At 36.5% G+C, this 16,178-nt stretch overlaps 1 protein-coding gene across 1 annotated transcript in view; it reads left to right on the top strand.

The window, feature by feature from the left end:
- fam20b (FAM20B glycosaminoglycan xylosylkinase) overlaps nucleotides 1–16,178 on the top strand; it is a 54,166-nt gene that overhangs the window by 10,420 nt on the left and 27,568 nt on the right. Inside the window, exon 3 of the mRNA XM_056481618.1 lies at nucleotides 14,271–14,357. Coding sequence (XP_056337593.1) covers nucleotides 14,271–14,357 — 87 coding nt within the window. The remainder of the gene's footprint in view (nucleotides 1–14,270; nucleotides 14,358–16,178) is intronic.

Here is a 16,178-nt window from a genome sequence, read left to right as displayed (position 1 = left end):
TTCACTAGTGCGGTTGAATGACATTTGTCCTGAGAGCACTGTACAAATGTGGCAGTGCTATTGATGCATGCTCAGGGTCCATATGCGATATCTGGTGTATATATCTATGTGTGGTGGTAACCGTAAAGACCACTGAGGAAACACACTGGATTAATATTCCAGGGAGAGCGCTCTCTGGTGGTGGGATGAATATGTATCTGCCACATTCGTTACATTATTCTTGTGATTCAAATCTGAATTTTCAGCATCATTACTCCTGTTTTAAGTGTCACACGATTCTTCAGCAATCATATGATATGATGCTCAACGGAAAAAAAATATGCTGATTATTTCTGTTATCATTCTGTCACCCAGCCCTACTTTAATGTATTAATTTTGACTAACATTAATTATTAAGTTGACTTAAATGCTAGATTATTAGAAGTATGCAAGACTTACTGCTTAACCCTCTTGTCGTGTTCACATCCTGCCCCTTACTTTAGTGTTCCTGGTCAAAATTGACCAGTCTGTTTTAACTGCTCTTATATTAGCACAAAAATCATTTTTCTCCAACAAATTTTTATTCAACATTCTTTAGCTGTGAACAATGTCTGAAAGTAGTGTTTAACATGAATTTACAGAATTAGACATAAAATAACTGCAATGAAAATAAAAATAAGCGCTGAAAATATATTACAAAATGAACAATAGATGACAGAAATCAAAATACTTTGTTTAATACTAATAGACAGTTCGCTAAAATGACTATCACAGGGTCTGACCAAAGAAATTGAAATTTTAATCCATCTGAATGATTTATCAACCAGCAAAGCACAAACAAAATGCTATGCTTTCCTGTATTCTGAGTGATCGAATTTTCAGTCCTTCAAGTGTACTAATATAGGCAATAGTGACTGAGGGTATATACAGTAAGCATGGACACAGAGCTAGCACTAGTTATACTTTGGTAATTTTTGAGCGAGATAATAACGATCTAATATAATAAAATAATTGTTGCTAAGCTAAGCTAAAAGTGCTCCTGCAAGACTCAGAGATTGGCTGAACGAAGATTGGCAGAAAGAAAGAAAGGGAACTAGATTCCTTCTCTGTGCCTCTTTACAGAGAGAGAGAAATAAATGAACAAAAAGAATAAAATAAGAAAAGAAAGAAGGAAAGACACACATAGATGGGTTCACATAACAGACACCTAGTCTGTGTGAAGATATGATACACTGTTTTATCAGGGAGTTGATTCACGTTGAAGGATCCAACACTTTCATGGCAAGTCATAACTTTTTGGTTTAGTAGCTAATCCATATGAATTTGTAAGATCTCATTCATACAGTTTTGTACAATTTGCTTATCCCCAATGACGATTGGGTTTAGGGGTGGGGTTGGGTGCCACGCCTCTTTTTAAAATCGTACAATTTTGTACGACTGAACTTGTATGAATTAGCACTAAATTGACAAAATGTAAAATAGTTATGTTTCCTTGTGAGATCAGGCTGGAGGATCAGCACATAAGTACGGAAAAGAGATGTGTACCTGCAAAAGACATTGTTCAGTCTGGAGTGAGTGAGTGAGTGAGTGAGTGAGTTGGGGTAGTGTGTGGGGGGATGTTTTCTGTCTGATGAATGAATATAGTCTGGACCATTATTTCCTATGGCGGTCACTTTTGACCGGGAACACCACAGGTGTAACAAGGATGATTAAAACACTCAAAATTTAATGAAAGATCATCACTTTTATATGTTCAAATGCATAGTGTGGGAGGATATAATAAGGCCTTAAGGCAATCAGGTGTAAAACACAATATTTATGAGTGAGTTGTAAATTGATCAGATTTGACCCGAACACGACAGGAAGGTTAAATGTTACTGAATCCATGACATGACAATGACGTAATTTTTTTTCTACACAAACAGGTATGCAATTACATATTTTGACTGGCAGGTTAATCATCCTATCATAATGTTCGGGCCAACCATTTTGATTGGACGAAATTTTCATGCTCACAGAATACTACAATACATACACTTGGACCATTTAATTTAACGATTGCTATCAAGATTGCTAACTTAACCAGCATAACAAAAATAGCTTCTGAAGACAATCACTTATATAGTAATAGTAGCGTGAGCAATGTTCAACCTATTTGTAAAACGGTACCAGGATATTTCTGGAATAAAATGGCTGGAGCACTTAAGACACAGAGCCGATGTGTGATTAGCTGCGGTGAGTTTGGCTGTCTGCTCTTATCTGAGCCTATTAGAGTTACTGTGGATCTACAGGGACTTGAGATAAGTGAAGAAACGCTCCTGGTGTCCTTAATCCTCAAGGTCGTTGATCAAACACGAATCTCATCTCTAATGGCGGCACATCCCGTCTGAACTTTAACAGTCCCATCGCCTGAACTGGGTGTGTTACTTTAGGTTGTGAGCAATTACAGTGTTGTGTTGGATTCTTTCCAAATAAGAGGTTAGAAAGTGAGGGTTTTTAAAGTGGTATGTGTGTGTTAATGTATTGCCTGCAGTGTTTAATGCTTGTGGTTAAACTATGGATGAGCCGGATTGAGAAATAAGGTTTCGCATTAGTGCCGGTGGGCATATTTGTTCCCTAAATTCAACCTCTGTGTGTGTTTTCAAATTAAAAAATAATAATTGCTGTCTGCACAAGGGTTGTTAAATAAATCCTTGAGCGAAAATTCTTTTTGTTACTTACAAAAGACATTAAAGGGCCATGAACCCCCCCTGTTTCAGCAGGGTGTTTTCACACCTTTAGTTTGGAAAAAGTCAGGAAAGTGGGTGTATCCAGCTCTGTTTAGGTGGGAGTGCCGGGGGAGGGAAAAAGGGAAGGTGCATAAAAATTTGCATAAAAATGGGAGTTTCCATTTGGGCACGCGCTGATTTTCACAGAGGCAAAACAAACACAGATGCAGGGGAGAAAGACAGTGACTGCGTTTACATGGACATCAGTAATCGAATTATTTGCCAAATTATTAAATTGTTGGCTTTAACTGCAGTTTTTCACTTTCATTTAGGAACATTTCATGCATGCCCCCCGTACCAAACGAGATTGAATCAAGGAACTGCTGGAAGAGTGTAGTTTTAATGCAATGTTTGAGACCGCACAGTGAATGGGAGAAAAAAACTCCGCCTTTCTCTGAACTAACTTTGCCATCTGAATAAACAAACATAGATCACTAATCGCTTACCAAATCTGTAGAGACAGGACAATCAACACCAACTAGAGCCGCGTCTTTTTTAGAAGGAGACGAGCAGCAAATTGGGCTTTCACCATTTCCAGATGCGAAAAGCTCTTGGGTAAATACGTTCCTTACAAACGTATTTCTGTGGCGTGTTGCATGCACTGTAATCCACACGTGAGTCCAGCTGCGCTCTCATAGCGGGATATGAAAACAAAACCTTCGTTGCAGCACATTTATAAACACAACACTGACGACCTTTGACTCCAAACAATTCTTCTTCTTCCACTTGTTTTGGCAACACAACGTGGCGTCTCTCTGCTGTCTGAACACTGTAACAGGTAAAAACAGACTTCGAAGCTATCATGCATAGTAATGACGTTGCAGCGCATACACAATAGAGTGCGCTGATTGGTTTGAACCAGGTCTTTCTCATGAATTTCTGCACGCTCCGAGACATCACAAAGTACTCCCAGGTACAGACAGCCAGTCTACACGCTAGAATAAACACAAGGATCTAATCGTCGTGACGCAACTTCAAAAATTTGTTTCAAACCGGAAGAACGAATTAGCTGGAAATAACGCAAAACAACTAAAATTTTTACTTTTTTGTGAAATATATGTGTCCTAATAGTGTTTTTAGCAGCGTGGGACATATATGACTGTCAACAGCTCAAAAAATGTGTATTGATGTTTCGTGACACTTTAAAGGGGTGGTCCACAGTGTATTTTTTTAAGGCTTGGTAGTGTTTATAAGATGCAAAGCAATGTGTGCTCATGCATCACTTGTAGAAAATCTTACTACAATGATTATATACTGCTACTCAGCTAACATGAAACGTTTCCTAGTTGCTCTGAAAAGCCTGCCCTCAAGAGACTTAGCTAACATAATATGCTGTGGATCGGCTCCACATCACCTGTAAAGCATCACACCTCCACAAACATGCGATTTGCCTCAACTGTGTAAATAATGTCAGTCAGAGTAGCTGTTAGCAGTATCAATTTGAGCCTTAATCACACAGAAAATAAAAAGCATGAACCTCATGCCTGCTCTCTAAGATAAAATCTGACAAGTGTGTAATGAGTGAAAATAGGGTGTGGCTCCTTTAAGAGAATCGCTGTTTTATCTGTGCATGTGTGTCTGAACAGACTGTAGAAGCATGTAACTCGAGAACCGAATGTGCACAGGACCACTGTTTATTTTTATTTTTCTCTGATGCTTGAATTAAGTTATTTTTCTTTAATATACAGTGACGCTGTTGACAGAGGAATAAAGCGCGAGAATGCGACCCGTGTGAGCTTTGATTGATTTTTCTGCTACAACACGAGTCAGGCGAGCTATCCTGTATGTTTTTTTTACCTAACTCAACGGCTTTCGCATATATCCGGAATAAGCATGTGTAAGTAATATGAAACGTGTCTTTTGTGAGTTCGTTATCTGAGATGTAGAACACAGGGAATGCAGCCACATAGAAAGACACTGCAGCGCTGCATAAGATTGTGCGGGTTTACAGCTGTTTGACTGATAAATATGAATTTGTAGCAACATTTTTAGCGGTGCCAAACAGCATTTCCCATTGTTTACATCCTTGCTACAACATACCATTAACACTAGACTAGGGTTGGGTCGATAGACGATGTCATCGTCCATCACCGATGGCCGATAGACATCACAATGCTGAGATTGCATCTCGATCCTCCACCCCTTCCCCGTTGCAGCAGCAACAGCTCGCGAAAAATACACAAGGCCCCGTTTACACTAATACGTCTTAGTTTTAAAACGCCATTCTAGAGCGAAAACAATCCACGTATACCGCTGAAAACGCACATCACATGACCACACACACACAGAGGCATGTGCTGCAATGTATGCGCGTGTCAGCTCCAGCAGTCAGCGGGTGACTCTTCGGTCTTTTGAATCTATCAGATAACGTGTCACACCGTCAGTACACTGCTTCAATTTTTCGCTTTCACGCTTGTACTTAGTAATTTTAGCGAAAACCTCAGATAATGTTGGTTGGTTCCTGTTGGTTGTGCACCTTTTTTTTACCAAACATGTTTGTCGACGCCATTATAACTACACAGAATACTCTGCCTATTCATGCCAGATTCCCGCAGAAAAAGTGATTGACAGGTGGTAATTTGTGTGTAACTTATCTTTATTTATTTCTGATTTGGTAATGGGTTAAACAAAGACCGTGCGGGTCAGATAGTTGAAACAATAAGCTACAAATAATTAAATATTTATGAATTAAACAATTATTCATAAATAATTAATTCAAAGCAGCCTATGACGACGATGCCATCGTCCGTCGCGATGTTTCACACTAGACATTGTACAATGTCAAATTGATTGACATCGCTCAACCCTATGCTAGACACTTTACATGTCATAGATCAATTTTAACAAATAAAACTCACAATCCACAGCTTCTGTTTGTTGGAGCTGCTCATTTGAGGAGTTTTTAGCCAAATCCAGCACTGAACTGGGAGAGATTCTGGAAGCTGTCCTTTGTCATATGCTAGCTATATATTTTTTAGAATTCACACATTAAACTGTAAGCACTTCTGTCTTTGTGTCGTGTCCTTTGGAAGCCTTTGGAAGTTCTGTGGAAATAACAGCTTTGGATGGCATTTTAGCTTTCTCTGCTGTAACATTGCAACAGCTTTGGCCACACCCCTTTGCTGCGCAGGGTGTGCGCATGTGGTAAATGCGTGTACATGGAAACCCTTGTGAACTCACTAGCCCGGATGTATTTTTTTGTAGTCCCCAAAGTTCGTTCAGTGTAAGCTTTGCTAAGCTAACTCTGTAAAAGCCGATGTCTCCCTTTGCATTGAACTTTGAGCATATTACATTCAGAGATGTTGTTTATGTTCAGACAGCTACATTACACATCAACTAAAGTTTAAAAATGATATCTTAGTGGACCACCCCTTTAAGTGAAATAAAATGCATGGGGATAAATTTGAAATACAAACAAATATTCAGTTAGTTACCAAGGAAACACACTTTGAACTAAAATAAAAACACAAATAAAAATAAGAAAAAAGACAAAACCATACTTGGAACTGAATAAAAAAATAAACACATTACTAAAATTATAAATAAATAAATAATAATAATAATAAAATCTAAGTGTTAATGTAATCTAAAATTAGGGTTTTCCTGATATTGACTTTACAATAAGGTTATTTAAATGACAAATAATAAAATTAAGTGCATAAAAACTTTCAGTTAGTTACCAAGGAAATACCCTGAAGTAAAATAACTAAAACTTCTAAATAAAAAGAATAAAAAACAAATAAAAAGGATAAATAAAAAAAATTATACTAAATAAAAAATACTTGGAACTGAAATGAAAAAAACAGTAATAAATAATAATAATAATACTAATAATAATCTAACTATTAATAAGATTTCTTAATCTTGATATTTCATTAAGGTTATTTAAATTAATAAAATTAAATGCATAAAAACACTCTGTTTACTTTCGGTAAGTAAAATCATTGTTTTTTTTGTTTTTTTTAATTGTTTTATAATTTAAAAATTATAAATTAAAGTTCGATTAAAAAAAAAAAAACTTCTTCAGAACCACAGATTCTTTTTTCTTAAAATGTGTCTATTAATGGAATTTAAAATGAGAGATTTTCTGATTCTGATTTTACATTACGGTTATTGAACTCAATCAAATGACTGCATAGATCTATAATGTGTACAATTTTATATACTAAAGTAACTCTACTTCCTCTTTATTATAGCATAAAATGTATATTCATTATATTTCTCATTTATAGAACAGTTCAGCTTAGTGCAATTAGTCAAGTGTACTAAACATGAACATTAGTATCTCTGCCGTGTTACATTTTACCTCTTTTGATCACAATACTTCAGTTAAACCTATGGAATTGATCTCATAATCATATTAAAATATGGGTTGTATGCCAGTTTTAATAAAAATAAGCAGGTACCTTAACACCTTTTGTTATTACATCTCAGACCAAAGTATGCATGTGTTTGTTGGACATACACAGATACCGTGCGTTGTTCATGAATACAGTTTTTTTTTTGCAATACACTTCAAATAGCTAAACTGTCAGCACAGCATCCAGGCTAGAGGTGTATTTAGTTGCTGTAATTAAATTACTTATCTGCTTAAAAAGTAAAGGAAGGGATTAAGAAATTGAGTTTTTTTTGTGTAAACCGAGCCAGAGAAGTGGAGTAATTGAATTAATTAGCTGTTACACACACACAATTTAGTTAATAGTTTTTTATTTGTATCAAGTCAAATGCACGTACTTGAGAAACAGTAGACCGAGTATGATATACACTCACCACTTTATTAGGTACACCTGTCCAACTACTTGTTAAACCAAATTTCTAATCAGCCAATCACATGGCAGCAGCTCAATGAATTTAGGTATAGAGACATGGTCAATACGATCTGCTTCAGTTCAAACAGAGCATCAGAATTGGGAAGAAAGGTGATTTAAGTGACTTTGGACGTGGCATGGTTGTTGGTGCCAGACAGGCTGGTCTGAGTATTTCAGAAACCGCTGATCTACTGGGATTTTCATGCACAACTCTCTCTAGGGTTTACAGAGAATGGTTTGAAAAAGAGAAAACATTCAATGAGCGGCAGTTCTGTGGGCACAAATGCCTTGTTGATGCTAGAGGTTAGAGGAGAACGGCCAGACTGGTTCCAGCTGATAGAAAGGCAACAGTAACTCAAATAACTCGTTACAACCGAGGTATGCAGAAGAGCATCTCTGATCGCACAACACGTCCGTTATCCCTTAATGACCACAGTGTACCCATCTTCTGATGACTACTTCCTGTAGGATAACGCACCATGTCATAAAGTGCGAATCATCTCAGACTGATTTCTAGTTTCAGTTCAATGTACTAAAATGGCCTCCACATTCACCAGAATTCAAGCCAATAGAGCATGTAGTGGCAATTTTCTTTAAGGAGGCTCTCTCAGTGGTCAAGAAGACAAATTCTTACCAGGGTTCAGATGCCACTTGAGTTCCTTTTTTCCCAGAGGTCAGTGGGGTTCCTCTCCGGGTCCGGTGGTCTGCCACTCAACCCTGGGCAGGACTGTGACACAAAGTCCCAGGATGATCAGTCACCGTCTGCGGGGTCCAAAAAAGTTCCTCCAAGAAATCCCACTATTCTGACACCAAATTGTTGTTGCAATTTTCTTTAAGGAGGCACTTTCAGTGGTCAAGAAGACAAAGTCTTACCAAAAGTGTCTTTTAAAGTTTTATTCTTTGCAAAGAAGGCTACACAATCTTACAGCAACGCAGGTTTCTGCAGAGAGTGCGAGATACCAAAATAGAGTGCGTTCTCTTTTTATCTAGTTTGTAATACAATCATCAGTGACATACAGGATGAATCACAGTTACATCAGTGCTTAACTTCATATATGACCATCTACATTTCAGTCTATGTACATTTACCTCCCATCCTGAACATATAGCTTGTTAAATCACCATGTACTTATCCAGATCTTGTCTGGTGTTAAACAGATGTTAAAGTGGTCACACTTGGTCTAACTTAAACACCAAATTTATGTAAGAATAAAAGAACAGACCTTTATAATGTATATACATGAGTATATAAACTAATATAAGTTGAATAAAATTAATTTCCACCACTAGCACCTTTGGGATGTGGTTCACATCATGGATGTGCAGCCGACAAATCTGCAGCATCTGCGTGATGCTATCATGTCAATACGGACCAAAATCTCTGAGGAATATTTCCAGTACCTTGTTGAATCTATGCCAAGAAGGATTAAGGCAGTTCTGAAGGCAAAAGTGGGTTCAACCCGGTACCAGTAAGCTGTGCCTAATAAAGTGGCAGTTAAGTGTAAAATAAAATAGTATGAATGATGTATTACTTTGAAATGTGTTATGATGGGGAAGAATAGTTTCACAACCTCATGCATGTCAGTCAATCCTGGATTGGAAAATAATATATGATATTTCCCAGCAGCAGACTCTGCATGGCCACAGTATTCGTGTTTCCTGTGGGTGTAATAGGCACTTTTATATGGATTGAAGTGTGGTATTTACCTGGTGGAAAGCCGGCTTCCTGTTAAGCCTTATGTGGGTGTTGGATGCTGTCAGTGTACCAGCCCTAATTTTTCCTGGAAGACTAAAACTATATTATATTTCCCCTCTACATCCTGCTGGTGTATTTGCGTAAGAAGTGGACTGGCTCATTGTGCTAAGGATAACACTATATCCACAGTTAATATGAAAATGTTGGGTGGCACCACAACCAGTCAGACCACATCAGAAAGTAAAAGAGATCAAATGCAGCAAAATTGCAAGCATGTTATGAAAAATAAAGACAGTAATAAAGAAAGAATGATTTTGAAAGTCAGTTACATTAAAGTGCCATAAATAACTTTCGCCACTGCTATGAGAAATAACAGCAAATTATTTGACAGTCATAATTGGAAGGTACTTGTATGTCGCAACACTGAGAAATAAAACATTGGAGCTGGTTAAGACTAAAAATAATGTTATTGTGTTGAAGTGTTTCAATTGACCCTTTGCTAAGCCCCGCCCTCTTTAGTTACTGTTGCTATGCCTGTCAAGCTTTCGTGCCTGGCACGTCTATTACAATATGTATGCGCCGGTGTCAGACATTGCCAGGGATATAATTAGTCATTTTTGACTAACAGGTGAGATATCCGAGAAAGCCAGACAAAAAAGGACTGCAGTATGCATTACAGTGATATATTCAGCACATAATAGGCAACCGATTAGAAAATAACTTAATTAAAATTGAAGCTAGGTTAGCCTAGCCGCCTCATACACTGGCCATTAAACAGCTTAGTTCATGCACAGCAGGAGAGGTGAAATTTAAAAATAATCTAATAATAACTAATTAAACCGTGATTTCTCTTTTTTTAGCGCAAAAGCCTGATAGATTAATTGTTGTGCAATGAAATATAGCGTTACTAACCGATGAGGAAACACGCATGGACAGTGCTTCTACATCATTCATTCATAGAAAGAACAGCCAGAAAGGGGAGATTCATGGATTTGTGCTGAGTATTAGCATCATTGACCCATAACGATGTGCATTGCCTATAGCTGTCAGTATGTTTGTGTGCTTTTTATACCGTTTCTATCGTAATTAGCAGTTAAGTGAAAAAAATAAATCAATTTAAATGCAAATCAAAGTATAAATAGCGGAAGTGAACAAATAGATTTTTCCTACAAGCAAATATTAATCCAACACCAAATATAAAAGCAGATACTAACCGGGTATAACACCATCACCAATGACTAAATCTCCAAAAAACGGATGAAAACATCAGTGAATAGTAGCTCTGACATGGGCATGAGGGATATAAATGACTGAAAAGTAGCTGCGAGTGAAGTATAGACCTTTTCAAAGTGGTGATGTTATTGGCCCGTAAACATTTCCTGCTTGTTGTCAAACTAGTTCATAACTATATCAAGATGCAATTCCATCATAACTTAACATTAAAATAGCTATCGTAACATTATTTATCAATATACAGGCCTTTTTGGATTTTCAGAAGCTATGGAAATTAAAAATATAAAACAGGAAGTACGTTAAGACCATTGTTATTGTTTACATCCCTCAAAATGTTCTATATTGATCGCAAGTGCTCAGATTGTGATCACATCTCGGTTTTGTTCTGTTGATATGTAATTTCAAATATTCGTAGCTTGAAACAGATGGAATTATGACTGCTATTAGTATGACTACTATGGCGAGAGCTTAAACGGAGCAGTGCTCATAATAGAAAAGACAGCTGGGAAACTTAATCTGCTTTGTATTTTTGTAGGAAACACAGTTTAGATCTTTTAAAGAAGTGTGTGAGTTATTGCCATCTAATTATCACTGAATTTGTCAGTAATATCGAAAACAAAACCTTAATTCTGCTCTTTTAGCTCCCCTCACTCAGCTTTGGGTTTTAGGTTTTGGTGGAATTTTTTCCCTTTTCAACCCGTCCAAACTTTTAGGATACCAGGTATCAGATTTGCACAATCCATACGCACAACGATTTGGCTTGTTTCCCTCGCTCGAAAGCTTGACAGACCTCCTGCACGTAGAGCTATGGTTGGTAAGCCACAATTGGTGTGTGGCGGTTTTCGGGTGTGGCTTAGCGAAGGGTCAATTGCTTGCTTGCCAGAGTCTTGTGTATTTTCTCATCACAGTTCATTCACTGTAGTAATACAATACGACAAGAAGTCCGAGTTTATCTGCGTCATATAGGAATGTCTAAAGTAGGCATGGGCCGATTTTAAGAATCTGACGGTATGATTACCTTGGATAAAAACATTACGGTTTACGGGATTATATTTACTGCTCTAAAATATGTTCTTTAAATGTACTTTAATACTTTTTTCCCCATTGAATATAATATATTTTATTTTAAGAAACATTTCAAATATTTTGGAACATTAAACATGTCAGGCCAAATAATTCAAATAAATCATTGACCTCTGCTATCTTCGTTAGTTTCAAAAACACAGATTTCTTGAACTTGACATGTGTCGTTGGCTATCTTTCTTTTCTTTGGATGTAAAGTAATTTACTGTCCTGTTCAGGTCAACAGCATGTTTGGACCGTGGTTTAAAAGCGTTTAAAAAGTTTACTGAATCGGGGGCTGACCAGTAACTTTTGATGTAGAGGCTCCTTTTCTGCTGGAGATACTGTTGCCCTAAAAAACTAAATAAAAGACACGTAAAAAAAAAACCAAAGCAAAAACATACATATAGGAATGGTATAACAGTAAATTGTAGCGATTTTAAAACCTTGACTTTTCCAAACCGCGGTAAACCTTGAAATTTGTTCTCGTCCCACGCCTAGACTAAAGTACTGATATCGGTACCAGTCACAGGGCTCGAAATTAACTTTTTTACTTGGTAGCACTGATTCCTTATTGATGTTGTTTTCAAATACAATAAATCCATTAATATACAATTTTCAGTGGTGCTCATCTATTTTTGGTGGGTGCTTCTAAATATTTAAAGTTGTGAACACCTGAAAAAAATTTGGAACACCCACCAAAAGTGAATAAGCACCACTGAAAATTGTATATTAATGGATTTATTGTATTTGAAAACAACATCAATCATGAATCAGGACTAACAAAAACCAGAAACAATTATCTAACTAATGCTGTGATGACTTATGGATATTTGCACAATAATTCCAAAAGTAATGTCTAATAATTATAAAATATTAATGTTGACGAAGATGACAACAATACTAACAAAGTCCTACTGTTACTTTATGACAAATAAATCTCTACTTTGCATCAAACAAAAATGAAGCATTGCAGTAAGAATTATTTATTTTTACTACTGTTTTTATTTGCATGTCATTTTAATAAATAATATTTCTGCTACAAAACAAATGAAAGATAAAGATAAGGCTGAAAGCTGCAAAGCACTCACCAGTAATTAAATATAAAAATAACATGCATCTCAAGAAAGAACGGACAAAAGAAAGTAAGAAAAGTCTCACTTCTACCACTCTTTATAAGTTTTGCTTTCTGTTTGTGTCATTTTAAATGCTCAGTCTCGTTATGCGCCGATTTACATTTTTTCTGAGTCAGCCGACCCAATATACTGTATGAGCAGGCAGAGCAGGATTCTTGCGATGACCACCAGCGCAATTCCATTCTTTGTCATGAGCTGCAGATTCAGTTTAAACTAAAGCTGAGCTATTTTGGTGCTCAGTGTTGTGTTAGATTTTGTGTACAGTGTTACATTTTACAGTGTTAGATTTTACATTTAGTGGACATTTGCGCTTCATTCAGGAACATTTCATGCATGCCCCCCGTGACAAGCGAGATATTGGATGCGAGTATGAACTGCTGGAAGAGTGTTGTTTCAATGGAATTTGATTCCGCACGCCGGGTGACGCAGTGGCGCAGTAGGTAGTGCTGTCGCCTCACAGCAAGAAGGTCGCTGGTTCGAGCCTCGGCTGGGTCAGTTGGCGTTTCTGTGTGGAGTTTGCATGTTCTCCCTGCGTTCGCGTGGGTTTCCTCCGGGTGCTCCGGTTTCCCCCACAGTCCAAAGACATGCGGTACAGGTGAATTGGGTAGGCTAAATTGTCCGCAGTGTATGTGTGTGTGATTGACTGTGTATGTGTTTCCCAGTGATGGGTTGCAGCTGGAAGGGCATCCGCTGCATAAAACAAATGCTGGATAAGTTGGCGGTTCATTCCGCTGTGGTGACCCCAGATTAATAAAGGGACTAAGCCGACAAGAAAATGAATGAATGATTCTGCACGCCGTATGAAAAAAAACCTTTGCATTTCACGATGCAGGTGCCTGTGGTCCTTCACTGACTAGGTAGGTGTAGAGAATAGCATCAAACAGCCGTGTGTATAGACTATCCTGTCGCAAAATGCAGTGAAAATTCTACACGACAGTAATAGTTTGATACTGCACTTCAATAATGCGACTAAAATTAGCATACCCCACATGTCTTAATTCGATTTCTGTTTAGTTCGATTATGACCTAATTGAATTAAATTAATAAAAAATCGCAGTTTACATTGTAGACTCTTAATCAGAGTATTGTCTTAATCGTGTTAAAATTGGATTATTGGTGTCCATGTAAACATACTCATTGTTCCTTCTACAGCCATGGTACAGCAGCAAAGTTGATTGATTATTACGCCAGAACGAGATTATAGTTTCTACCTATATCAGCCTAGAAAATAGCAACTTTTCTTTTTTTATGCTTTGTGTTATGCGCTTTGGTGTGCACACTCACAATTGCACTCATTAATATGATAATCATCCCAGTGTGCAAAAGCCTCTAGTCCCATTCACAGCTTGTAGACTCTGCTCTCAACCCTATTCATTCAAACCTGAACATTAATATTTTCCCAGACTCAGAATCTTCACATGCTTTTGGCTTTTAATCTACTATATGAAGAATGTTTGGTTGTAATTTGTTAGTTTATTTTGCATTCCTCGGTTGCTATAGTCCCCTTCATCATAATAAAAAAATAAGTTGTACCTGTTGTCTGAAGAAATCTTTGGTTTGATCTATCTTCTTTTTTTCTGATTATTAGGTACGGTAGAGACTATGTGGTGGAGGGAGAGCCATATGCAGGGTACGATCGCCATAATGCAGAAATCGCTGCTTTCCACTTGGACAGGTAACAAACACAGACACACACTCAAAACCATGAGGCTGAACAAGTGATTATAATACAAGTAATTTACCCAATAATTGTACAGTTTTGTGCTGTGTTTTAAGATTATCATCATCTCGATATGACTTGGTTTTGTTTACACAGCATGTAAGTTATTTCTCATTTATAACTGGTATCAAAGGGATAGTTCACCCAAAAAATCTGCATCATTTACTTGGAATTGGAGTTTCTTTCTTCTGTTGAACACAAAAGAAGATATAAAAAAAAATGCTGGTAGCTGGTAGCTTCCATTGTTTGTTTATGGAGGTCAATAGTAGTCAGCATTCTTCAAAATATCTTCTTTTGTGATCAACAGAAGAAAGAAACTCATGGACGTGTAAAGCCACATGAGGGAGATTAAATTAGGCCATTTTCATTTTTTGTGTGAACTACCACTTTAAGATGTGTTTCGTCAATCTTAACACAAGTAGATGTCAGTAAATACCAGTGTAAGCAAACACTGAAACATCGAACTTGTTCAATCAGAAGCAAATTAGATTGCATTGCTTTCATGAAGTAAACGCTCATAAACACTCTTGGTCTTCTGACTAATGCCTTGATTGATGTATTTTAAGAAAGTGCACAAAAACAAGGACTTCATACTTGGTTGCATTGTATCAATACACACTGTTTACGATGATCATGGGACTTTTTTATCTGTTTGCTTTCCCACTCATTAGTAAGTCACGCAACATGAGTTTGATCATTCAGCATGGTACTGGGTGTTCCTGTGAATGTGTGATGAAACATGAGGGAGGTGTTTAAATAAAATCCACACACAAGACACACATTTGAAAATGTTAATACCAAATGGACATATATAATCACAAACTTTTCACTGATATATTTGTCTCCATCATTGAAAAACTAAAGGTAACACTTTAGATTAAGTACCAATTCTTACTATTAACTTGTGGCTTATTACCTGCCTATATCATTAGGATACTGTATTGGCTGTTTATTGGTATAGATAAAGTACATATTCTGTATTCTTAATAACTAATAATAAGCAGAAAATTAGGGGTTTGTTGAAGCAAAATAAAAAGTTAATGGTTTATTAATAGTGAGAATTGCACCCAGGGTTCTTATGCATATTAAATGTACTTGAATTTCAGATATATGGATTCAAGGCCTGGAAAGTATTTAAAAACAAATATAGGTCCTTGAAAGGGCTTGAATTAAATGTGAAAAAAATTATGGTTTTATTTCAACAATTGTACTCAATTGTCTAAAAAAGAACAGAAAACTAATAAATTCTGAAATGAAAAATCTTACATTTTAATCTTATAAATAATGATAATATTAATGATAACACTGACAAGTAATGCACATTTGATCAATATTTCAGAATTGTCTGCATTTGAATATTACCAGTATCAAATTCAACAAATTTTATTAAAGTTCTAAGAACATGACTGTTTGAAACGATACATTTTTGAAAATGACTTTTTAACGTAAATAGTAAATGTAAGTGAAATGTTAAGTACAGTATTGACTTTCATGGTGCTACGTATGCCGAGGTATGAATTACAAAGTTAAAAATAATGATGTTTTGTCCTTGAAAGACTGAATCTGTTGTTCATCAAAATGTGGGAACCCTGTGTACCTTACAATAAAGTATTACAAAACCTTTGATAATTGCTTATTATTAGTCAAACTTGCAACTTAGAAACGTAAAAGACTGTAATTGTGTATGGTACCGGGCTGCACAAGAAATCATTAATTGTTTCCGGTTTATTTATTATCTGAGTCTAACAATCTTTTAATTCTAAAAGTCTTTTATTT

This window comes from Danio aesculapii, chromosome 20 (genome assembly GCF_903798145.1).
Source record: "Danio aesculapii chromosome 20, fDanAes4.1, whole genome shotgun sequence".
Taxonomy (NCBI): Eukaryota; Metazoa; Chordata; class Actinopteri; order Cypriniformes; family Danionidae; genus Danio; species Danio aesculapii.
The sequence above is the reverse complement of the archived record's forward strand: the minus strand, read 5'-3'. Positions and strand labels throughout refer to the sequence as shown.